Raw genomic sequence first — 26,645 nt, 5'->3', positions numbered from 1 at the left:
TATATCCACATAACTGATGATTATTTATTAAAAATCTCAATGTGTGAATATTGTTAGAAAGCACAATAAGTTAACCATACACTATAATATCAATATCGAAATATTTGGTCAAAAATATTGTTATGTTCTCTATATTGCCCAGCCCTTGTTTCAAGTGATCATTTCAACCTAAACCAATATCTTTCCCTAACCCTAATCAAGTGCTTTTGTGCCTAAACCTAACCAGGCCTTAACCACAGAGCTGTCACACCATAAATCAGCAAGATTGTTTTGAAACAGCTTCAGCTCGCATGAGTTTTGCAAATCTAGGGTTACATCAGGTCACGACAAGGAATATCTGACAACTAAGAGCAAAGAAAGCAAAAACAGCTCATTTATCAACATAGGCAGCAGTTAATAAAATCTGTGCCAACAGTATTTGTATCAAACATAAATGTGACTACAACCATTATTAACATATGGCAAACAGAATAAACATGAATGCATAAACAACATATCACTCTAAGAGGTGAAGCGCAATAGTACAAATGGTGCAGGCCTTTTCATAACCATTAAAACTGGATTGAGAATTATGTGATGATCAAGAATCACATGGCTTCACTACAAGACATCCAGAATAATGCTGCTTGTCTTCTCACATACCCCCACACCCATGACCACATCACCCCCATCCTTCATAATCTCCACTGGCTCCCAATCCCCCAGCATATCCACTTTAAACTCCTTATCATCACCTGTAAAGCCCCCCACAATCTGGTTCACCCCTACCTTTCCGAGGTCCTCCACCAGCACACTCCCTCCCACACTCTTAGGTCTGCTGATGCCAACCTCCTGTCCCACCCACCACCAGGACTAACCACTGCACCAGGGGGGACAGGGCCATCTCCACTGCTGCTCCCACCCTCTGGAACTCACTCCCTAAAGACATCAGGGACTCCGCCTCACTCTCCACCTTCAAGAAATCCCTCAAAACACACCTCTTCAAAATTGTGTACTTCTTCTCCCTCTCTGCATCGTTTCCCTTCTTATGGATTATTTCATCTTTGTTTTTACTTTCTTTGTTTTGTTGTTGTTCTCTGTAAAGCGTCTTTGAGTTTGAGCGTTATATAAATCCCATGTATTATTATTATCACGATTATTGTTATTCACTATATGGATCTTAACTAGGAGAATACAGCACAGTGTAAGCCTGGGGCCAGAAACACAAAAGGTACATTCTCTCCGCAAAAATAATGTAGCTTTCCTCTGTTTACAGCTTTTTGTTTTTGTTGCACATCAAACAGAGGTATGCGGTTACATACAGTCTGGTAAAGAGGGAAGTTTTTGGCATCATTTCTTTCAACTGTAGTTTCACTAGGACAATATTAATTTATTTACAAAAACAGCAAATTGCAGCATGGTTGTGGTGAGAGCAGGAAAAGCACATCATACAGAAGAAGACATGAAAGCAGTCACAGTAAGGACCTGAATGTAGAGAAGCAACACTGAGTTAAACAGGCCTCACCTGCATCTTCCTTTGCTTGATGTAGGCTGGCTCTGCATACCCGCAGAAAAAACGTTTGTAGTGCGCCCCCATCAGGCCAGGGAGGGAACGCAAGAGCAACTACAGGAGGACAGAAGACATCATTTGAGATTTACACTGACAAAGACACAAATACACTGTGATGCAGCAAATAATACACTTTGTGTGTCTACTGCCTCACACACACACAAACACACACAAACACACACACACACACACACACACTTGTTTAAGCTTCCTCATGCAAACAATGTTGTGCTGTCAGACAAAGAAAATATTTGAGAATTGGCTTTAGGTCTTATGTAAAAAAAAAAAAATTGTGTTATCATATATCACATACACACACTTTATCCAAATTCAATATCCACAACTGATTAAAGTGAACTTTACTCATACATAACTTTCTCAAAATAAAGTTTCACTGTTTATCAAAACATGACTGGAAAAGAGAAAACACGAGACAATCAGTGATATTAAATGATGATATTCAATGCAATAATACAATATACAGTAATTGTTTCCGGCTACAAGAATACAGTGGGTTGAATCAATAATAGATGCATATGTCAGACAGCCCTTCGAACTGACATCTGAGATATCGAGGAAAACATGGAGTTAGTTGCTTGAAAAGTCTTCCTGAGGCTCTACAAAGATGTGCTCACACTTACATTTGCTAAAACTGACTTTTAGCTATTTCATGTTGTCTTTCAATTATAGCATCACAACATTGCTGGTCACTTGTGCTTTACAACCCTGATTCCCAAAAAGGTGGGAAGCTGTGTAAAACTTAATAAAAACAGTATGATTTGGTATAAACGGTGCATTCTCGAAAGGCTCAGTTGTTCACAAGCAAGGATGGAACAAAGTTCAGCACTTTATGAAAAACTGCGAGGGCAAACAGTCCAACAGTTCAAAAACAATGTTTCTCAATGCACAGTGTAATGTAAAAAAATTAATTGAATTCAGCCCTGGTATGTTTTTTCAGTTGCTCTCAGCAAGGAGCGAGCGTATGTGGCCTCATGTGGCCGCCTGGAGCATATGAATATAGATATCAAGACATATATATAGATATATATATGTGTAGCAATTGCAAGCGACAGCAACATCAGGAAGAAGGAACATGAGAAGCTTGAAAAAATACCAAGGGCTGAAAGAGGAGCTAGAAAAGATGTGGGGAGTAAAGGCAACAGTGGTGCCAGTGGTAATCTGAGAACTGGGGGCTGTGACCCCCAAACTGGGAGAGTGGCTCCAGCAGATTCCAGGTACAGCATCTGAGGTCTCTGTCCAGAAGAGCGCAGTTCTAAGAAGAGCTAAGATACTGCGCAGAACTCTCAAACTCCCAGGACCCCAGCGTGAGGAAGACACACCATCATCACCCCCCATAAGGGACAGGGGTGAGAGGGGGATTTTATATGTATGTATAATATGTGTGTGTGTGTGTGTGTGTGTGTGTGTGTGTGTGTTTATACACACACACACACACACACACACACATATATTTTTTTTTAATCATTTAATTATTCATGGTGTGAAGGCCTCAAAGGAGGTAAAGTATGCCATTAACTCTGTGTCCTGTGTTGTAAGAACCATCCAGGAAGTTAAACGAAAATGGTTCAATATGAAACTTGATGCAAAAAAACTCCACTTGGGCAGTCAATTGCAAACACTGAAGGTAAGGTGATGTACGTGTTATATTAAGTGTTTAATTGCTGTATATTCTGACAGCTATCACTGATAGCTCAGTGTTTGGTCAGTAACATGAGTCTAACAGCCTCGCCACTCAAACAGAAGATACATTTGTGGAGTTCTCTCTCCTGTCTGATTCAAGTGGGAACAAGATGCCAGAAATGTAGAAAACACATGTATTACGTTGACTTAAATACCCCATTCACATTTTTAGGAAACCTAATCTGTAGTTTAGATCTGCTAAATGCCAACTAATGAAGCTAATGTTTCATATTTCTAATCTCCTGTCATGTTTAACTTGATGTTTCAAAGGCATCTGCGTATTGTGAACATAACAGAGCACAATACCAATTAAAACTGTAATTTCAAATAATAACAAACAATATTTATGTGCATTCCTTATTTACACAATCACTACCAGCAGTCAGAAGCAGGTGTAGATTTTGTTAGTAGCTCCAAAAAGATCAGCGTTACTAACATACTGATGAATGCTGAAATACACACACATATTCATTCTGCTTATGTTTCATGAATGAGACCCACTGTGCATGGTTAGCTGTTTTGCACAGTGAGTATCAGTCATCACATCTAGCTGAAAAAAAAAGCAAACTAGCTGAAAAAACTACAACGGCCCAAAAGAAAATAAAAACCATTATTTTCCTCAGAGCTGGCAACCACTTACAACACACGACACACTGCATTTTGTTTTCCACAGTTACTTAAGGTTCTTCTCCATTCCCCACTGAGGATAATAACAGCAAAAACGGATTCTCTTTGGTAATTAGGGATGGCTACCAAAAGCTACTGGGGAAAACAAACATGCTGTCCTCTTCCTGTTTTGGTTGTGCAATGTTTGATGTGCTTCCTTTGTGGCATAAATCAAGGTTTCATTTTCCCAGGCGACTGTACCCGCTGGCAGACAGAATTGCAAAGTGAAAGCAAGGCTCACAAGAAACCAATCTAAACACAGATGGTTGTCATTATTCTATAGCTATTACATTGTGTAAACAACATTCACACAATCAAAATAAGTTAAAGCTAAAAGCGTATCTACTTCCACTTTAATTCAATACACCGTATCACTTTTGACCTCCAGCCCTTTGTGTGCCCTTCCTCCTCCTTTGTCTGAACTGTGAGCCAGATCATGACACAGTAGATGTCTACAGTATCAAATGTTGCCTGAACGTTAACTGCACACACTGTTAATACTTTCACAGCCTCCACCTCCAAACTTGAATTATTCACACTGACCTGTATGTGGCAGAGGGCAGTGAACCTCATCTCTCTGGACACGCTCCCACAGGCAGCCAGCAGGGGTCCCCGGACTCGCTCCAGGGCTGCCAGACTGACAGCAGGCAGGCTGGAGCAGAGGCTTAGGAAGAGGCTGAGGGTGGCGGCCATGACTGGGGGGTGGGGGCTGACCAGGGCGGCATCCAGCAGGGACAGGATGTCAAACAGCTCGTCCTCTGACTGAGGTCGGTAGCGCTGGAGGATCCTCAGCACCTCACACTGACCCCAAACATCACACTCCTTGAGCCTGGGAGGACAGACTGACAGTGTTGGATAATGGCCAGAAAAGTGTTTTTAAAGAACAATATATTGTAACAGTGAAGCTGACCTTTGACCTTTTGGATAAAAAATGTCGTCACTGCATCATTTTATTCTAAAAGACATTTCTGTGAAATTTTATTGTAATTGGCGTATGAATTCTTAGGTCATTGCCAAAAACATCTTTTGTGAGGCTGCAGTGAACTTGACCTTTGACCTTCAACCACCAAATTGTAATCAGCCCTGAGGTGTATTATTAAATCTAGCTTTAGGACTCATCATCGTACCTTATACACCATGGTAGAATGGTCATCCCTCACTTTGTGCTGGTTACAACACTGGCACAGTCGAGTCTATGAGCTCATCTCAGTTGAATTTCCAATTTACCTAAGCCAGAAGTTTTTATATTTGTAAAGCAGCCATAATCTTAGGTCACGCAAATGGCTCCAGTTTTAAGTGCCTTTTACCACCACAGAGGTTGGTGAAACAGGGCTGTTCTGCTACGGTCCCTGGTCCTGGAAAAATCAGCAGGCCAAGCTCAAACTTGAGACCCTTCTCCCTTCAAATGATTTTAAATTAAAATAAAGAAAATAATAACATCTAGCTGCAGCTGCTTTAATTTACTAAGAAATTCCAGACCCAATACTGCTGCCTGGTTAATGCACTGTATCATGTACTGTATTTTGACATACCTATTGTAGCTGTTGTTATTTGATATTGCCGTGTTTGTGTTCGATGCCGCTACTTTAACCTTGTTTTGGCGAGGTCTCAATTGCAAAAGAGGTTTTAATCTCAGTTTGACTTCTTTGTTAAATAAAGGTCATGGACTTTGCATCACAACCTGTGTATCATCTTGACATCTTCAAATTATATTTTTTCATGTTAAAATCAAAACCTAGAAAGTAGTGCCTCTGGGAATGCTGAAGACAAAATCTCACAAAGGAAAGGAAATATCCTAGAAATGTTCAGCCTGTGGTTTTAACTGAGTGATTTGATGTAAAGCATCTAGAAAGCTCTCCGTACCTCTAATGCTTTCCTCTAATGTTTTCCTGGTAACACTGTCTTAAACTGAAATCTATCAGGAAGTACTGGAAGCAATTCGGCTATGCTGATTTGATTAGCTCTGAGTAGATAAATGGCTAATGGTTGTACACAGAGAAAAGGGCTCAAGACTGTAGATTAACATTAGTTGTGCAATGAATACAAAATCATGAGGGAAAAAAACAAAGGCTTATATACAAAATACAGAATATGTTTACTAAAGCACACAAACAATGAAATGTCATTTATAGCTGTTCACCTCAACTGTTTGTGACATACAGAGCATTTTGTTTGACTCTCAGAGGGCACTGAGTAGAGTTGTAATATACTAATAGGTTATACCTGCATATCTGTAAATAGCCTCAGTGTCATTCTCACACCCGTCACATATCAACTCCTCCTCAGATTAGACAGAAATAAAAGACAGCAAGTATAACAAATAAGAAGTTAGAAGATCATGACTGCTGCGAGTGTGTGCTTAAATGGAAAAAAAAATATGGCTTCAGCTACCTCCACTGGTTATGTCAATATTGCCATGTTGCACAACGCCATTTATAGAAAAAATAATAATAAAATCAATGCTGTCCAAACCATATACTGTATAATAAAACTGGACAACATGACAGCTCCCCTGAAGTGAAGCAGTATAGGTCATAAGCCCCGCCCTCTCCATGTTAGTCGATGGGAAATGGGCCAAACTAGTATTGCCAAAAATTAGATTTCAGGTAGTTCTTATCACACTGCTGTTTGTTTTTCTGCTAATTTAGGTTTTAATTAGTTATTTGATTTGCTATAAAAAAACGGGGGAGGGTTACATCACGATTGACAGCTGTGTGTGCCAATCACTGTGCTTGCAATCAATGGCGCAACTTGTAATTGGGTCAGACAGGTGTAAGTGCAGGAAGTCGACACACCGGAGGTAACTAGCTCCAGATGACATCACCAGTGCAAGATGGCAGCAGCCATTTTGGCTTCATTTTTGTGCAGTGGGAGGAAGTGGAGACGCATCGTCAATCAGCGTAACATTCAACAACATGAACAGAACCTTTTTTTTTTTTTTAACTGTTTTCATTTTGTGACAAAGTTCTCTGATGCTCTAACCTGTTGAGGAGGTGGTGGGTGATAGGTTTATTAATAGCGACTCCTCCCTCCTCCCTCAGGATCTCCTCCAGAGCTCGAAGACAGTTCACCATCACCACTGGGTCTGGGTCCCTTAGCAGGCTGTACAGCTCATTCACCACTGCAGCATCTGGAAGAATCATGAACAAGAGGTCTGTGGACATGGTGTGGATGCATATACTGAGATTCTTCAAGTCGAGCAGTCATTTTTATGCGTGTGTGTGTGTGTGTGTGTGGTGGCGGCAGCTGACACAGCATAAACTGGGTCGCCTTGTCTGCACAGCTCTGGATGTAGATTTTGCCATGTTGTTACTGGGTTCTTCTTCTGTTACGCATTTAATGCTATTCAACGTCTGGGGTCAAAGCCCTGGGTGGAAACTTGGGAGCATGCGCAGATCGCCTAGTCCAGTTTAGGTCCAACTGACTGTATACATGCAGGAGTAATCTGACTCCCAATCGCATTATCTGGGTGTTAGTCTGACTTTGAGAAGTTCCATTTAGTACACTGTCAGTCTGACCTATACTTTAACATGTATTTTAAAAGTCCAGTTGGACTAACACAGTAAATCTATTTTCTGGATGTCAGGTTAGCTAACTTTTTTTTCTAACTACATTACATTTCAGTGTTTCCCACAGAATGAGGATCTATGTGTGGCAGTAGCTGACAACTGGAGTGAGGGGGGTGCTATCTTTCCAGTATTTTGCACCTGTGTGCCCTTGTGTATCAGTCTCTGCTACCTCTCTAAATTCTGAGGTTTTTGTGGGTCCATGAACGCAGTGCAGGAGGAACTCTTTGGGAGTTCTTTTTTTCCCTCAGCAGCACTTTGTGGAGTTTTGAGATCAATCGATCCGATCAGAGCAGATCAGAACAAGTCGATGCAAGAGAGGAGCAGCTACTGCAGAGGACAGTGAAAACAAACTTTTAGACCCAGATATATTTGTGAGCCTGTGATCCACTCATTACTTACCTACATTTACATTTACACCTTTGTTACAACTTATCTGCTCTAAATGTGGAGATTGAGTGTAGGAGGTGGAGCATGCAAGGAGCACCTCTAGTGCAGATACTAAGTTTCCAGCTGCCTTGAAGAAGCACCACCTGCCTTTAACCACGATGCAATTATGATGGAGCAAAACCCAGAACAAGAGGCAGCTTCCTGCGACAATCGCTGACCACAATTTTTATACCAAAATCTAAAAAAAGACAAAAGTGACACGATGAAGTGCTGCTGTGCCTCCTGAAAAACACGGAGCTCTCCACTTTTGAAAGGTCTTAGTTTAACCTCCACAGGCACGATGAAGTAAATTGCAAATATTTAAGGTAAGAAAAGTTGTTATGTTAATTTTTCATGTGTAACATTAATCTTTGATGTAATGATAAGGAAGAGAGAGGAAGAGATAGAGAGTGGAGCATTGTTTATATCTCAGTAGTATGGCCTTCCTTAATTGTTTAGCCTATCTGCTGTAATTCATAAAAAAAAAAAAAAAAAACATTTGACAAGTACTGTTTTTTTTATCATTTTACACACCCTAAAAATTAAAGAGACGGAAAGTAACTTGTATTTGAGTCATGTTTATGGGAGTAGTTTGTCTCCAACTAGTTTGTCTGCACCCCCTTATTGAAATCCAGGGGTCTCATTTATAAAACAGTGCGTAGGATCCACACTAAAAGTGTATGTGTGGACAAAAGCAGAACATGGTGTGCGCCAAAAAATACTCTGATATATAAAACTGTGTGTATGCCTGACAGTGTGCAATTTTTTTTTATAGTTCCCAAATCAACATGAAATTGTCTGCAGGTGGACCAGCCTTATATCCTGCCCTCTACACGCCCACACTCAACTATAAATGGTCAACGCAAAGCACCATGAATGCTGATGCATAGAAATGAGCATGCTGATCAATGGGACTTTCCGGGTGAATCACGGCAACAGCCCGGTGTCACTGCAGTCTTTATATGTTTACAGCATTTAGACTGATTGCTTCACACCATGCCAAAATGACTGTGACAATCAGTGTATCCCTCACCCTGGGATATTATCTGAAGATGAAAATTTCCTAGGTGAACGCAATTTATTTATTCATTTATTTATTTAAGTCTGTTATGGCGATTTTGGCCTGCATTATAGGATTCAAAATGAGGATATAAAATTTAATAATTGTGCGAGAACTGGGGCTGGCCTTATTTCCAGACTTTACTAATTCACTCAATCCATACATGCAGGTGGTGAAGATGTAAGTAAGTCGACTGAAGAGGGAAAAGTGTGTGGCAGCCACCGAAATGTCTCCAGTACGCTGTGGGCGCACACAATCATACTCATTGCAGCGATTTTAACGCAAAAACTATCTAAATACTTGCTTGGTGATATGAATTTATAGTATTGAAAGATACTGGAAACTGCTGATGCTCTGTTTTACTAACATTTGAAGCTATCTGATGTGCGCTCCACCGCTGACCATGAGTATCCGTTGCATCCCTCTCTGCTGCGCTCGTGGGGTGGGAATATGATGGTGAGACAGTGATGATGAAATACTGAGCAGAATTCGGGGTGAGATTTGAGTAAGCTTATAATTTTTAGAACTTAAAGGTGTTCATGGAAAAGTTATGGCTCACTAGCACAAGTCGCTTGCTAGATTAAATGTTTATGATTGAGTGGATTTTTAAGTAACATGTAATTTGAGGCGAAATTAAATGTGTGAGAGACATTATATATGTATAATGATGCCTCTCACATTCAGTTTCTACAATTTGGCTTCAATTCACCACCTTACCATCCGCGTTGCCAATTTCCCCTGTTTCCAAATGAGAGACAGAGTTTCCCTGCAGGTGTGCACATTCTGCCATCAAGTTGGTTTTTTATAGATCACAACTTTTGCATGGGAAGTGGTGTACACCTCTGTCAGGCCTTCTTTTGTCCATACGCAGTGGTTGTAAATGAGACCCCAGAACACTCAATGCTAACAGCTAACTCTGCACTCTGACCAAAGAAATGTTTTCTTCTCAGGATGTTAAACATTTTCTTTTCTTTTTTTTTTTTTTAATTATATCTTTTTTTGGAAAGACAAGCTTGTAACATGACAACAGCTGCATCTTCCTGAAACAGGAAATCACACAAGCAACTATTTACATGGAACAGTGGGAGATTATGTTGCTAGCCAGGTCAGTTAATGAAGTGACAAGAAGTAATAAAACAAAATAAAATAAATTTAAGTAAAGTCTAATGGACCATAGGCTCAGATAAAGTCAGCTCTGATAGGGGTTATATATGTGATCCATGTTAAACATTTTCTAACCATTACTTTTTGCAATCGGTGACAATGACAACTCTAAAAACCACCTGTTTTTGCAGAGTCTCTATTATTGTTGGTTGCCCAACAGTCTCTTTAGGTGCTGCTGAGCGCTATAATCACTATCATCCCAATAATGGAATTTCACCATGATCGACTAAATGTGTTTTTTATTACGATCTGTGCAAAAATCATATATTGTCCCATCCTTATAAAAAGTTTATCTCAGTACTACATATACTGCTGGAGCTTTGATGCTTCATGGCTGCCGCCCTATTCCATACACCTTACAAGCAGGGGAAGTTGTTTCTGAACTCCAAAACCGTCGCTGTACAACAACACAGGAAAAAAATGACATTGAGAAAGAAAAACAGAGACAAGACAGCCTTCCATCCAGCCTACCTATCTCAGAGTTGGGTTGGAGGTTGTGCAGTTTGGCCCAGCCGAGCACGGCCACTCGTCGTACACAAGCTGCTCTGTCCCTCAGTCCTGCTGTCAGAGGCTGCTCCACGTACTCCACCAGACTGGGTAACCTGGGACACACAGACACACAGTCAAAAACGAATTCATTTCAACAGCTACAGGCTGACGTGACTGTTCGTACTGAAGTCAACGTATGTAGCACCTCACCTGAGGTTGGTCATGTTCCTCAGGGCCAGGCTGCGGACCATGGGGTTTGGATCCTGACAATCTTTCCTCAGTGTGTTGATGACCAGCAGAGACAGCTCAGGGTTTAAAGTGGCATAGGAACACAGGAAGACGTAGACCAGTTTCTTCTGGACTATGTCTACTGTGGCACACGCTTTTACCATCTCACTGAACAGACCTGATACATCCACACCCTGTGACATCGCCCTGAGAGAAAGAGACACAATGTACAGCAGAGGATGATGGGAATGTCATTGGTTTTTGGTTTGCTGGTATTTGGTCTTTAAGTATTGCACAAACTAAAAATTGATGATGATTGATGACGACTGACTGAGCTGCTCATCCTTCCAGGTAAAGACATCTCCCAACCCTGATCTTTCCATCACCACTGAGAACCCTGTGGTGCCCCTGACTCGGACTACACGGAAACCTGGCTGTGACACTGGATGTTCAGCTGTCCTTCCCTGTGAACATCTCCTTGACAGCCTGCTCCTGCGGATTCATTCTGGAGGATACGTCCATTCTTTGTCCAGGAGGCAGCACAGGTTAGACTACCACATCTCGCAGCAGCCTGGCTGCTCTTCAACCTACCCAAGTTCTCCTCTGCACCCTGCACTGGCTCCAGGTGGCTGCTTGAATCCGATTCAAGACACTGTCCCATCCTACATCCATTAATGACCAAACTGTACACCACAGCCCATCCACTACACTCTGTTACTGCCAATCTGGCTGCTACGCCCTCATTACAAAATGATTCCCAGCTATCAATCCTCCTGACTGTTTGCTGTTCTGGCTCCCTGATGAAGGAACAAACTCCCTATTAAAATCAGGACAGCAGAAACTCTACACATGTTCCATCACAGACTGAAACTCATCTGTTCAGACTGAGCTTTGGCCCATAAAAGAATATTTTAAAAAGCAGAAATCTCTCTCTCTATCTCTTAGTGTCTTAATATATGTACATCAGCACATTTGATGAAGTTCATGTACTTGAAGCATGATTCTGCACTTTTTGGGGTTGTGCCCACATAGTTGAGTGCACTTACTGTAAGTTGCTTTGGATAAAAAGTGCCAGCTAAATAAATATAATGTAATGATTGAGCTGTGATGTACAGGGAATGTTAAGGTGGCTACACAAAGAAGAGACAGACACCTGGATAAAAATGCTAACACAAAAAAAAAGCAGTGTAAGCTGATTTCCCAGTGACCGAGCAGTGACTTGATTTTGTTCAGGAGATGTATTTGATAGAAAAGTGCTAAAACAAACACAACAGCGGCACTCATAGATAAACTGACTTACTTAATGTGGGCAAAACAAACAGGAACAAATGTGTGTCAACTACAAAGCCATCATCAGTGTGATAAAACAAGCAGGAATGGCAGTTTATATGAATAGGAGAGCTTTAAACAACAAGGATAGAGAAGAAATAACTGAGTGATAAGGTGCATCTGTGAAAGAATGACCTGCCCAGCAACAGTCTCTCCCAAGTAGGAGGAAAATCTGCAGCAGTCACCACTTTCACAAGATGAAAGGTAAAAAAAAAGCGGATAAAAGGAAAGCCTGGCTTATTTTAATAATCTTGCTAGTTTAAGTGAGTATTCCATTCCATTACCGTGGCTTATATGAATCCCTGCTCAGTAACCATGGTAACTTATACTGCTGAACTAGCCTGCTCCAAGGCAGGCTAACTGTCAAGCTTAGTGTAGCTGCATGTCAAAGAATCCCAAAAGACAGTTCTGTGAAGTACATCTTCGCGCAGGAAACACTTTTATCCTGTGTTTCAGACATTTCTCTCACAATGTGACCGAGCATGAATTTAGTTCCAAAGAATATAATAAAATAAATAAGTAAATAAATAAATAAAGTTTTAAAAATAATGTCTTACCACTTTTACTATCTAAAAAAGCCAAATGGTTATTTGACACAGGCCGAACTATTTCAGTTAATCCCCATTTTATTCACGATCACCCTTGTTTTAGTTTAGTTTAAACTGTATAATGTAGCAATGCCCACAATTCCCATCATGCCAGGTGCTGGCCTGAGTAGTTAGCAGTTTGCAGCTGAGTTTACTGTTTTATGTTCCAAAATGCAAATGTCACTGTTTATCAGTGATTACAATGTGTCTGTTCAAAACATGGTGGTTCCTGTCTTTTTAGTGTTACTTTATAGTTCACACCAGTAGTGAGTTAGCTGTTACACTCAGTGATGTCAGCCACCTCTCTCATTATTATTGACTTTAAGCCCAAGTGCTTCACGGTGTCTCTCAGCAGCAGTGGTACTGCCTCTCTTTTGGTTAAATAGATAAGTTTCTCTCAAACTTAGGTTGCAAATTTGATAAAATGCTCGTCAGTGAGCACTTCTCATGTGTGGCATATCAAGATGCTGATAGAAGTTGAACACAAAATCCTGGTGTTGAAAAAAGCTTCAGTTTTCACTATGGTCATGTATGCAGGAGCACAGAAGTTAATGTTTTTTAGAGGGTGTGGTTACAGCAAACATTTGGCAAAATTTTAAGAGAGACATAAAGAATAAAGGGATTTTGAACTTGAAGACAGAAGCCTTCCTTGTAGATGATGTGTTCAAGGACCGCTGAAATTTGAATATCTGACAATATTTTCTGTTTTTACTGCTTCTGATTCTGATAAATGTTGTAATTTTGGTGATTTTTTAATGAAATCACACCTTTCAAACCTGCCAGTGGGATTTGGGGTCAAGGGGAAATAAATACAAAATGCAACCTTTTAAAGTTTTGTGTCCTTCCCCTGAGCCAATATAAAAACACAAGTCCCTCCCCAGTGCTTAAAAAAATACTTGATGTGCCTCCCTCTTTTTGTACCACCCCCTTCCCCGTCGTAAATAACAAACGGTCCCGTATAATGCACTCGTAATTTGTGGTGAATTTCTCTTTAATTTTTCTTCAAAACTGTACAGGAAAACATAAAAATATGAATATATGAATAAATGTGAAGTACATCAAAAATGTACTTCACACTTCCTGCTGTTTAGAGTGGGGGTCTTTCCAAACAGGATTACAATTTCAGCAAACTTCTGAAGGAAAACTTTCTGAGTCTGAGAGTTCAAATCTGAGGAAATCATCAGTGTATTATGACATCCTTTGAGATGACTTTTTCCTTATAATTTCTCAAAAACTGAGTTGGATACCTTAAAATTTCATGTCGGTGGTCAGGCTCCTTAGGAGCAGAACTCATTAAGAAATTCAACAGCTTGCGGAAATTTGTGTCAGTTCAAATAGGTGGAGATTATGAACATGGCACTATGTATTTTGTGGTGACTTTTATTGATAGTTTGGTAGCTTGGCAGCTCACTTGATCACAGTCAGAAGGGGCCCCACTAAATGTTTGCCCCGGAGGCCCCTAAAGGGTGACTCCGGCCCTGCAGATGACCCGCTGTGGCTGGAGGTAGGCCAGAGGACAGTCTGTCAGTCAGTCTGTCTGTAACCTACCTGATGACTTTGAGGATGGTGTTCCTGTAGCGCAGCTGGTCAGACTGGACGTTGGGGTTGGACAGTGCTCTCCTCAGCTCCCTCACCGTGTCCTCACTGCCCAGATAAGGCATGATGCTGTTTACACACAACCCGCACCCTCTAATTTAAAATATCACTAACGACACTGCGCCATCCTCAACACGTCGATTTGTTACTTTTGAAAAAACACTCTATCACTTCAAACGGTGGTTCATTCTCAACACTACTTGATGACTCGTTGTTTACACCATGCACACTTCCGCATTTCCTCTTCTGCTTTTAGCCTCTAGATTTGACTCCCTGCTGCCCCTGCTGGTTGGAGTAGGAATAACACCCTACTATCTAAATTACTGACGTCAAGGGGCAGCTCCTTAACTTGCCCACTCCACCTGTCACAGCCTGCTACACAGGCTTACAGAGACACTTCCTGGTAAGGGAGTGTAGCAACAGTGACAGCGCACAGCATCAACGTCTAAATGAAGTTCCTATGATACAGTTGTATAGATGAAACTACCCAACAGCAGGGCCTAGTAAAGTAGTTCTTATTTAACCCACTGCAGGGCCCCGTGACAAAATTATCACAAAACGACAAACTGTAAACCTGGGACTTTTGGGCCCCTGGAAGTCAGGGGTCACAATATATTTGCCCACATTTTCTCTGGCTGGTAACACCACCTACAACATTAAAATGCTTCTTATGTATGCATGTTTATGCATCATGAATGATAATCCAAAAATGTATCATCAATTAGATGTGATCAAACCATGTAGATTTGTTTTTGAGTTGGTTAACAAATCTCTGCAGTCACGACTGTTCCCATCCTGGCTCCCTAATGGTGGAATAAACTCCCCATTCACATCAGGACAGCAGACAATCTACACATCTTCCATAGAAAGACTAAAAAACTAATCTGTTCAGATTGCACTTTGGCCCATGAAAATAAATAAATAAATAAATAAAAAAATTAAAAAAGAAAATCTTTCTCTTTCTCTTCATGCAGCAGTTGAAACATTCTGCCTATTTGAAGAAGCCTATGTATTTGTAGCATAAATTTTACAATTATTTGGGGGTTGTACCCACATGCTTAAAAGAACTTATTCTAAGTCAGTTTGGAAAATGCATGTCATGTTGTCCCAATAACTGGTAACACAATAGGTTAAATGTGTAAAAGTGGCAAAATGCCCTTTAACAGGATGCCTTAACATATCAGACACATGATTCAATGCTTTTAAGACCTTTTCAGGATAGTTTTTAACCGAATTTCAGACTGATTTTTGGACAAATCACCTTTTTCTTATTCAAGCATTGCAGCTAAGTATTAAGGTAAGTAGAATATAGTCCAGAGCAGAGCTCAGGTAGGTTTTATATGGGAATAGAATTATTAGAATGAGTTAGGTTAATCTACATCACCAACAGGTAAGGCAAGTGACAGTAAAAACACAGTGTTAGGATCAGTGGTAGGTTGGAAGAGCTGTTACATTAGAAACCTCACAAATTTTAACTGAAGACAATTTAATGTATTTTAAGGCCTAATACTTGTAAATATGTACAAAAAGACATGATTGTCCAAATTGCTGATCCTGGAACCAGGGATGGGGGAACTGTCCAGGGCTCTCAGTGTTATCAGTACACAAGAGCAGGATGACAGCTGCTGACAGTGTAGGGGTGCAGTGTTTAGAACTGACAGGATTTACATTTTCAAACACTTTTTCTTTTCTTTTTTTTAAATTACGTGAGAAAGTAACTTTTTTTCCACCTAGGGAAATTACTATCAAGCTGCAAACTGTTCTATTTAGACTTTATTTAAACTTCCTGTAGGAAGATAAAAGTGTTTTACTTTAGACCCAATTTCATGGCAAACATATTGACATGTCATATCAGGAAATGCACAGGTCTAACCAATAGCATTAATGATTGCACTGTTCAGTTAAGGTATTCCAGTTCCCGAGATCATGCATGCTTCCTCACACTTGCACAGATGCATTAATGCTTTTCATGATGTGTGCTTCTTCTGCTGTGGAAGCTTACAGTGAAAAGGTTTTGCCTCAGTGACAATGGTCGGACAAAATGTAGGGCATTTTTTTATCAAACTTTTTAGCCAGGCTCCGACATACAACTGATTTCTGTCTCTACTCACATAACACCCAAACAGTACTTGAGTCTGAGTTGATGATGGTTTTATTGATTGTGAAAAGCAGGAAATCTCCAAACACAGACAGCTTCAGACCTCCAGCAGTCTAAGTCCAACCCCAATCCAAAGGCAAACATCCACTCCACCTGACCCCGCTGGCTGGGGTTTAAAGGCAGAGCTTCATAAAAAGGAAGGGTGGGAGGGACTTGGTGCTGGAGGGCCAAACAGCTGACACAGACAGACATTCTGAACGCCACCCAGCTGGTCCAAAGGAAGCTGCTCAAGCCTTCCTCTGGGCCGTGTGGGCAGATCCAGGTGCCAGGACCGATAAACCATTTCTTTTACACACGATACATTCACTAACATTAACGTCATTCACTTCCAAAAGAAGAGTCAACAAAAAACCCTGTTCCACTTCCCCACAGCAAAGCACCCCAGTCAAATGATAAAATACTCAAACACACACACACACACACACACACACACACACACACACACACACACACACACATTCACATTCAAATTGATTATTATCTGGCAAGAGTGATTTGGAATGTTTTCTCTTTCTCTAAATGGAAGCTCATTTCTGCGTTCAGATAAATTACGTAAATCAGTTTATATGAATTAGGAAAGGGCGAAAAGAAAGACAGATCTGAATAAAAAGGGGTGGATAGTATAACATACTACCCTGAATTTACATTTCATTCCAAAATGGTGACAATAGGCTTCATTTCAGCAGCTCTTTCCAAAAATGGATAAATAATAATGCATGCTGTCCATTTCCTCTCCCACTGTTAAAGATGACAGTGATTTTGGTCTGTGTGCTCTCAGCATTCTGACTGAAAAGGGGGATGAGATGGACAGCAACACCAACACCCACACAAACACACACTCACGCACACGCACACCGTGGCAGTGTCTATGACAAATTGGGGCTAGGAGCCGGGCTGGTGGAGTTGTTGTCCTGATTTGCTGCCTGGCTTCCTCGTGGTGGAACCTCGATAATGCGGGGCTTGTCAATAATGCGTGCTCGGCGGTCGCCTTTCTCAACAATTCCAATTATCCATGCTCCGCCCGCCGCACCCTGACCTCCGGCTCCGGAGCTCTGGCTCTTCATCTCCGAGCAAAACTTAGCCGCCTGCTCTCTGGGGAGACAAACAAGCAGCCCACCTGGAGGGAAGAGAAGAAAGATAGATTTTAGGTCAACACTTGGTGTTAATGATTTATACTTTCAAACAATAATCATCTCACCAAATTATGAAGGGGTGCAAACTCATCAGGCATGAAAAAGGTGACAAGGATGCAGACCCTCTAGGGGGTATATGCAATTAAAATGGATAATTCAGCTTCCAGTGAAAACCTGCTGAACTTCTGAATCAGAAAAAGGTGAGCACACATTAACTTACAAGAGAGAAATGTGAACACACAATAGCATGCTGTGGGTGAGCCCAGAGATTCCGAACAGAATCGGAGAAGCACTGATTTGTAACATCAAACTGCTTTATTCTGTGTTTTTAGCGATTCTAATTGTCTGGTCAGTTTGTTTTGGAGAAGAGACCTCTGTGGATACTTCGGCTCCCTATAAAAATGTACTGATTAAAAAAAAAAAACAGTAAAGGAATTCTAGAAGTTTTTAGCTGGTTGCAATCTGTAATTCACTGCTAGATGCCACTAAATCCCCCTAAATCTTACACACTTCATTTTAATAAGATGTAAACGGGTGAGTTATAAAAAAAAAACAATTCACCCCCTGTAAAGTTGTCATAAATGTTGGAATTAGCTATAGAACCAAGAACAGTTTTTTGTGCCAAGCCGTTAACATGTTTATTTCATGTTTATTGCTGTTAAGTTGGGCGTTTTACCATGGGAATTTCTGCGGGGACTGACTCTGTTTTGGAGCCAGCCTCATGTGGCCATAAGAGGAACTGCAATTTTTGGCACTTCCGCACTGGCATTCTCTCTCAGCCTCAGAGGTTGCCACTGTCTGCTCCAAACACCATGAAAAACTCTGCTTGTATAATGTATTTATTTTATTAGGAATGATGTATTTTGTATTTTATAAAACTGAAAACGGGCAAGAGTCTGGAAACACAAATATATTTTCATACACTCATTTTCTTTTTTCCATAATTATCCAGACCTGGAAGTTACTAAAATCAAGACAACATTTATTGTGTGTAAAAATGAGTTTCATACCAGAAGTCTCTGCTGACGTGCCCTGAATCAGATTAAACACGTTTCCACAGGCTTTGCTGATGGCAGCCATCTTGGCTATAATTGGTAGGTTGTGGATGACGAAGGCCACTTCGTTTCGTTGCTGTGCTGCCAGGTTGTTGGCGTGCCCCAACAACCCAAAACCTGTCACGTCTGTTGCAGCATGAGCCTGGAACTTGTGCATTAGGCCTGCCGCTGGAGACATAAATTCATTAAATCATGTTACATCACTATTACAAAAAGTCACAGAGAGATTTCAACTTCAGCAGGACCAAAATCATCTATAAAGTAAGCCAATGCATGTTGAGGTTATCACCCACCCCACTCATGACTAAATTAAAGCCCATAATGCTGGAAATAAACTCAAATCAATGGTGTGGAACCACATAGAGCCAGACATTACAGAATCTCTCAGCTGTAACTGAGAAGGTAAATATGTTTCCACAGGTGTAGTGTACCTGTACGGTTTAGCGTTGCCATGGAGAACATGGCTTCCTGATAGGCCTCTTTAACTTCCTCTCTGGTGACGACTAGCTTGATCTTGTTCCACCTTTCAGGCTGGTGAGGTATGAAAACAGATACAGGAAGGCGCACATATGAGGAGGGTGAGAGCACACAAAAATGTCAATATAATAACAGCACACTAAATAATGTTTATGTGAGCGGAGTGGAGCAGCTGACCTGATCGAGCCATTGGTGAGCATTCACAGCGACCTGCGTCCCCAGAGGTTTAGTCAGAACCAAGACATCCCCTGGAACAGCACCATCTGGCCTGGAAAAACAAAGCACACGCATATCACTCCTGTCCATTATGGATTTATGGATTATTTTCTCAATTTTGTATATCTACAACATATTGGAAAATTGTGATTATAATTTCCAAGAAACTGCTTTTTTTTTAATCTGACCAATAGTCCAAACTCCAAAGAAATTTTGTGTACCATCACATATAACAGAAAAGCAGTATATTTGAGAAGCTTAGGTCATCGATAATCTATTAATCGTCAAATCAAGTTATTGATCAGCTCTAGTGTATTTTATTGTTAACATGGTTAGCTGGACAAATGAAGACAGTACCATAACATAAATTTCAAGTGCAGTTACAGACCAGTTTGAAAGAAGAAAAAAAGTAACAAGCTAAGATGTCATCACCATTAAACTTCACATATTAGTATCAGAGAATCACTGTCTTGACCATTTCACACCAACATTTACCATCATAAAGGAAGAAATCCTTCATAGCAGACTCAGTAGTTCCAAATCCAAATGTAGCACGAATTTTAAACACATTTTCAGAAAAAAAGCTAAAAGGAAATGTGACTTTATGTGCTCTTCCATCCACTGTTTTGCGGTAATTGGGAGCTGGTTCATCAAGATAAGCAGTAGGTTACACTAATTCCTCACTCGGGTCGCACTGCAGAGAAAGAGGGCGCAATGAGATGATGTAATCCAAAGAGCGAGACTGAAAACTCAAAAGGAGGAAAAGCGATGGATCTATTGTTAAGAAGAGCACACGCAACAAAGCTGAGCAACTAATATTACAGCTCTGTGCTCATGTATACGTGTGTTAGAAGCCCCAGAGACGACAAAGAAAGGTAACAGCGGCCTATGCAATGACAGTATGTCACAACTGTAAGTCACAACCGAAATCATTATTTATTTGCTGAATCTGTTTCCCCTTCACTTAGCTGCATTTACCTTTCACTGAGACACCAACTTTTACACTTCTCCCCCAAGCATAAAAACTTTTTTTTTTTAAAATCATATTTCAGATTTTGTTTCACTTTTTGACATAAATTAAAAATGCACGTAAAAAGAGGTGGATGGACACCCACCTATTGTTGCCGGTTTATCCACTGGGACTATCCACAATAACTCTTCAGGACAGACATTCAGACATGTCACAACAGAAAAGCACATAAGGAACTAATAACACTTAGGATGGCTTTGTCCCATTATAAGTCGTTCAAAGACATGGAATTCACTTGTTATAGATGTTATTATACACCTATGCAGTTTTTGGTATAAGATGTAGACAGAGGGTTGACGGACAGAGGCTGGTGTATGCTGTACAAAAAGCACCTTGAGGCAAATTTGTGATTTGTGATATCAGGCTATATTTAAAAGACTGACTCAACTTGACTAGATGTCAAAATGTTTGCTGTAAACAAAGGTCTATCAATCAGAGGGACATGGAGCTTTTGTGCTTTGTGAGACTGTGACAGCTGTCATCAACACAATCTAATATTAACAAACCAGCTCACTACAGGCTATAGTTATTTCTATACACCCCCTGCTGGCTAAATTAACAAGGTCAAGTACATTATATTAGGGGCTCTAATGAAATGCATTCTGGGAAATTTAGGAAATATCAAACTGAAAATGAATTACATGAGGAGAGGTGGGTACACAAAAATGGTGATTTGGTGAATGGTGATATCTCGTCACGGAATAACATGAGCAATCAAAGATTTAGATTGTGTCAGAGTAACTAGGGTGGTAAGTCATCTACAAAGAATAAGTGCAGTTGCCAAAGAGGCAGAGACACAGCAACAGTTTCACTGACTCACATGATGAACTCATTAGGCTGACAGACAACTGATGCTACTCCTCCTACGATGATCCAGGGGTTGATCACCGTCTGGCCACCTGTCACAGAAGTCCCTCCCTCCTCTGCTGCATCACGAAACCCCTGAATTATCAGTGGCATCACCCGCTCACGGTCCTGTGTCACACATGCACATACAGACAATAACGAATCATGAAAGGGGACTTTAGGAAACCTTAAAGAAATCAACATAAGTTTTTAAAATCCACGCTGTTTAAAATAGATACTGCACTCATTGTATCATGCACAATTAAGATTAGCAGAGGATACACAAATGTGACAAAATAAACAAAAGCAAAGTCAAGACCTTCGCGTCCACCCATGAACACATATAATGTTACCTTATCATTCATCTTCTGGCTGACACTCAGCAGCATCAGCATGTTGTCACACTCTGTGATGCCCATGGCGTAGAGATCACTGAGGACGTTAGCACACGCTATCCTGCCCTGAAAGACAGACAGACAGAAAGACAGACAGACATTACATAAAGAACCACACTGTAAGGTAATTTAGATTACACAACTAAATGGTTGCATCTGCATAGAGATTGATTCTCTAGAAACCAGCCCATGTTGTGAAAGTTGACAAAATAGTCTTAGGCCTATGGGGCGCATTCGGAAATACTTACTCTGACGGCCGGGGAGCACTCTGGCACAAACTGGACCATTTGTAAATTCAGAGCAGCAGAGTGCACTCTCTCTGGGTAGATGGAGCCGCAGAGCGCCAAGCTGAGTCAATGTTTGATGAACTTAACCGTTGATTCACATAGAAATAGAATGCTCTGTTTCTTCAGACAAAAGCGCTCTTATTTTAGTGTTGAGGGACAGATTTGATTTGCGAACCCACACTAAATGTCATTACAAGGCTTCAGCGGTTTCACAGTATTACAATATATCAGGATATTTAAAGATCCTGATGGTATTTTTCAATACCGTCAAAAATAAAGACGCTCCTCTTTTTTTTATAACGGATACAGAAATGCTGAGGTGATGTAGTGCACAGCATATGCCTCCAGAGGTCAATGGTGCAATCGTGGAACCCACTGGTTTTTGGTATGATGACCTCTGGGGGCAAGGACCGATATTTTGGGCTGATCCATCGTAGCCAGTGGATATCTGGGCTAAGACTTCATCTTCCTTGCGCCCCTCATTACAGCTAATCTCTGATTAGATATCTGCATGGGAATGCAGATACATTTAAAATAATACAGAGCTAACTCATCACCGGACATAGCCGATGGGTTCCAAGATTGCATTTCAGCCAATGCCCACTGCCTCTCCACACCGACTGTTTACATGCAGTTCAAATGTGATTGGTCAATACTACTTGGACTAAAAAAGACTAAAAATGACATCAGTGTAATTCCAATACCAAAATCTTCTCCGGTCTCCAGAATCTGTTTGTAGAGATTACTACTGGTCAAACAGGCAGCTGAGCTGAGAAAGATGACGACTGCGAGTAGCTGGGATGACGTTACAGGATCAGTAAAAAAAAAAAAAACAGCAGTAAAGCCAGCATGTTTTTACATCTAAGGCTTTAATTCAACCAAACCAGGGTTAATGAATGTTTGGAAAAAGTAAAAGAATAACTAAAATGGTTTTGGTGAGTTTTATTTTGTTTTTGTCAAGTTTGAATGAAGTGTGTTTTACAACTAGTTAACAAGGGAATCAAGCTAAGTCTTACTTCAGTAAGAGAGAGAAACTTGAATTCAAAAGGTGTAAGGTTGTATTTTTCCTATTAATAAGGAAAAAAATGAAAAAAATATTTTCTTTCTTGTCTTGTAAGCTTTAAAAAAGTAAGAGAGTCAGTGGAACGTAGTCAACCTGCTGCCCCGGGGGGTGGAGGTGTTTGCTTAGTTAGTTAGTTTTTTACACAAATACCATCATATACTGCATGACCCACCCTTCCCTTCCTCTGATTGGCTACTACTCATTGCCTTCATTGGTTGGGTTGGTTAGGTGTAGGCAAGAGAAGTGAGATTGTTTAGGGTTAGGGTAAGAATATCAGGGAAGCCAATCAGAGGCAGACTAAGGCAGAGTAGGGCGGGTCATGAGTTTTGGCCATACCAAAGTGAAATGTCAGTGAGCTACAAAGGTATGAAAAAACAGATACCCCCACGCCTAATCACTGCGTCTCATATATAGGCTACATATAAGGCTCTCACCCGCCTCCAAGTTATGTGTAATGTGTACCTTTCTCTAAACAGCAAAGTTAATACTTCCTGAGGTTATCTCAGTCGTTAATTCACTACCAGTACAGTGATTTGCCTACTGTGGCCTGTAAGTCAGGATATTTCTGGTCTAATAATGCCTGTATGTTCATGACATAGGCTACATCACTGATGAACCGAACAGTAAAGGTAAGTGTTAATGGTTAGTTACTAACAGTACTTAGCAGAAATAAATTTGTTCTGCACGCTCCTACAGAGTCAACAATTTAATTTTGGCCCAATGTATCGTGTTTTTATTTTCTATACTGAATGAAATAATTACAAGGATATAAGGACCCTCAAACTGATTATCCTTAGTTATCAGTTGGACATAGCAATATACACAGCTCAACTTGCAAGAATTTTGCCTCTATATAGCTTATACTGAGAAATCAGAGTTTAAAAATGAGAACTGTAGTAGAAAGGTATATGTCAACTTTTCCACAGTTGGTAGATGAATAACAGAGTTTATGAAAGGCGTGTTACATCTGTCAGCACCTGGTGATAGTACAACTTCAGGATCCTAACAGTAAATGCATCACAAAATACACAACACATCACAAACTACACATTGCTTAGGGTATAGTAAACTCACAGTATACAGTGAGTGCACGATTTACCCACAATTTATGAGCACGGTGCACAGGGGAAAAGGCAATAAAAACAAATGATTGATTAACTGATTAGTCAATTAACAGAAAATTAATAATATTGTTTTAATTCGTGAAACAAGAAAATGATTGGCAGATTTATCAATCCAAAAACTTGATGTCAGCAGATGATTTATTTCACCACAAATATTAGTGTGTTTGGACAGCCTTACTTCCTGGATGGTTTCCCAGCAACAGCAGGTTGCCCATGTATGCGCGGTTCCCTGGGGGAAACACCTGCTACTACTCACCATCATGTAAGGATCCTCCACCAGAGGGTAGAAGAAGTCTGTGGTCTGGACCAGTGAGAGCCCTCCATGCCTCAGGGGAATCACACAGCAGTCCATCCCTACACCTGCAAATGGGGAAGGAGAGACACTTGTGCAGTGTTTTGCAATGGTATGCAATAGCAATAATTATGAACCTGTTGCAAGTGTTGAGAGTGACAGTATTACTTTAATAGTTTGTATGTGTACTTGTGGCGGTGTTGTTTACTGAAAGTAGCATTTTTATAGGACTTTTACATGAAATTACAATGCAATCTATGAACAGAACTCAGTGTAACTAGCGTGACACACAATGCTTTCCACATACTGTAGGTTGCACAGCCTCTAAATCCCGTAAACTGAGTACAGCACTTCCACTCACCATTGCGAAATGTCTTTACAAGAAGAAATGTTTTACCAACAGCATGAACTTTGCACTGAACGCATCAAAATATTTCTGCTGAATCATACCTCTGGTAATTTGACAACTCACGGAACTCATGTCCTCATCTTGAACACTATGGTAGCTAGCTAGGTTACTATAACGTTACGTCATGTTAGCTTAGTGAAAACTTACGACTTCAAGTACGTTAATTTTAACAAGTTCGATAGCTGAGGACTAACGTCATCAGAAACACGTTGTTTTCATTCTCCCATAGCTGTCCATCTGTCAAATGAGCTGCCATACGAGTTAACACAAGCTAGCACTGTTAGCAACAGTTAAGCTAGATAACTGACGTTAACGACAAGGCTATCTGACAGGATGCATGGGACATGAAAGCTAGCTTTGCTCATTCCCTACTCGTTTCTTACCGAGTCGGGGGGCAGACAACTGTTGGCCGAACTCCGATGCTTGGTCTCCGGCCTTCCCTGTCCCGTCGGCCCGGTCCGCCTCCAGTCCCGCCAGGAGTTTGAGCAGAGCCTCCTGCGGGACCTTGCAGCCTCATCCTTTCATGTCCGAAAAGGCTGTGAGACGGAACCCGCGCTCCAGGCCGTGCTCTTCGGGTTTAAAAGGCTTGTAGCCGGGGGGAAAACACCCCTCGGCTCCCACAGCCTCCACAGAAGGAGGCGGGGAAGTTGAGCCTGACATGCCTGCCTGAAGACCACTTCAAACAACCAACGCTAGTCGTGTTCACCGGTATATAAAGACGCAGAGATGAATGGAGCGTGTGTCCGGCGAGCGCTGCTTGTAACAAGAGACTGGAGTCAAGTAAAATCAAACTAGTGCGACTTCCTGTCAGAACTTTTCGCCGTAAAATTCATAGTGTATGTGTCTATTCAATATTCACGTATCCTAAACCTCAGGCTTATGCCAGATGACTTTGACATTGAACTTGGACAACTACATTTTTAGAAAAGGGCAATTCAAACCCATAGCGAAGGCAGAGTCGTCAGAAATCTAAGGGCAGACGTCTTATTTTGAAGGCGTAATTGATAACTTCCGGTTCCTTTCTGCGTCTTGCTTGATGATTGTGAAACGTTACCATCTGCTCTCACTGTCAGGTATTGATGTTTATATATTTCTGTGGACCCATTTATCTGTTCTGGGATTACTTGATAACACTGAACTATAACATACTGTAAAATATGGCTGTTGGGACGTTTTCAACTGATTTTCACTCGGGGTGGGAATCGCCGATATATTGTAATTTACTACCTGTTTTCAACTGCAAATTATGTTTCTAAATGTGCCTTTTTCAACATATTTTTTCTAGTAAGATAAAGTTTTAAGTCAGTTCATCTCACTTTAATCATTTTTATTGCAGTAAATTGTATCTAGTGGACTTAAATAGTAATTAATTCTATTATTCTGGCAGGCTACCATAGTAATTACGATTAACATTACTATTTGTAATGTTAGTAGTATACTTGGCGTCAGTGTATTGATACGATATCGCCACTCAAAAATATTGCGATACTATGCCGTTTAATTTTCACCACATCATTGTTGGTAGAGGTGACTTGTTCAGCAATTCTGGTGTGAGTAGCCAGTGCTAATAAAGAATTGTGGAGGAATAAAATCACAGTGGGGCATCAGCTCTGCTCGACTGGAACTCTACCAGGAAGGAAACTTTATTGACACATGCACATTGACATATGTATGAATGTCATTGGCTGTTATCACTGTCCATCATACAATACCTGCATTAACTCACGAAGTTTGCCTGTCAACAATCGTTCATGTCTTCCCAGCCATAGCTTACTACACTAAGGTTACACACAAGA

The 26,645-nt window shown here is 40.7% G+C and overlaps 2 protein-coding genes across 3 annotated transcripts in view; both read right to left on the bottom strand.

The window, feature by feature from the left end:
* Positions 1 to 14,609, bottom strand: part of ap4b1 (adaptor related protein complex 4 subunit beta 1) — a 47,407-nt gene extending 32,798 nt beyond the window's left edge. For both annotated transcript variants that reach the window (XM_033628347.2, XM_033628348.2), the window contains exons 1-6: positions 14,317 to 14,609; positions 10,835 to 11,059; positions 10,607 to 10,737; positions 6,899 to 7,046; positions 4,460 to 4,745; positions 1,505 to 1,603 (exon numbers count right to left, since the gene is read on the bottom strand). In XM_033628347.2, the coding sequence (XP_033484238.1) occupies positions 1,505 to 1,603; positions 4,460 to 4,745; positions 6,899 to 7,046; positions 10,607 to 10,737; positions 10,835 to 11,059; positions 14,317 to 14,429 (1,002 nt within the window). In that variant the 5' untranslated portion in view covers positions 14,430 to 14,609. The remainder of the gene's footprint in view (positions 1 to 1,504; positions 1,604 to 4,459; positions 4,746 to 6,898; positions 7,047 to 10,606; positions 10,738 to 10,834; positions 11,060 to 14,316) is intronic.
* A 1,889-nt stretch (positions 14,610 to 16,498) lies between these two features.
* sephs3 (selenophosphate synthetase 3) lies at positions 16,499 to 25,633 on the bottom strand. The gene is made up of 8 exons (XM_033629429.2): positions 25,233 to 25,633; positions 24,405 to 24,508; positions 21,633 to 21,740; positions 21,254 to 21,408; positions 19,365 to 19,455; positions 19,142 to 19,241; positions 18,666 to 18,878; positions 16,499 to 17,639 (listed from the first exon to the last, which is right to left on the bottom strand). Exons 1-8 carry the CDS (start codon positions 25,507 to 25,509, stop codon positions 17,389 to 17,391), a joined length of 1,299 nt encoding a protein of 432 aa, XP_033485320.1. The 5' UTR covers positions 25,510 to 25,633; the 3' UTR covers positions 16,499 to 17,388.
* Between the last annotated feature and the right edge of the window lie 1,012 nt (positions 25,634 to 26,645).

The sequence above is a fragment of the Epinephelus lanceolatus genome, chromosome 8, assembly GCF_041903045.1.
Source record: "Epinephelus lanceolatus isolate andai-2023 chromosome 8, ASM4190304v1, whole genome shotgun sequence".
Classification (NCBI taxonomy): domain Eukaryota; kingdom Metazoa; phylum Chordata; class Actinopteri; order Perciformes; family Serranidae; genus Epinephelus; species Epinephelus lanceolatus.
Note: the sequence above shows the minus strand (reverse complement) of the source record. Positions and strands in the feature narration are given on the sequence as shown.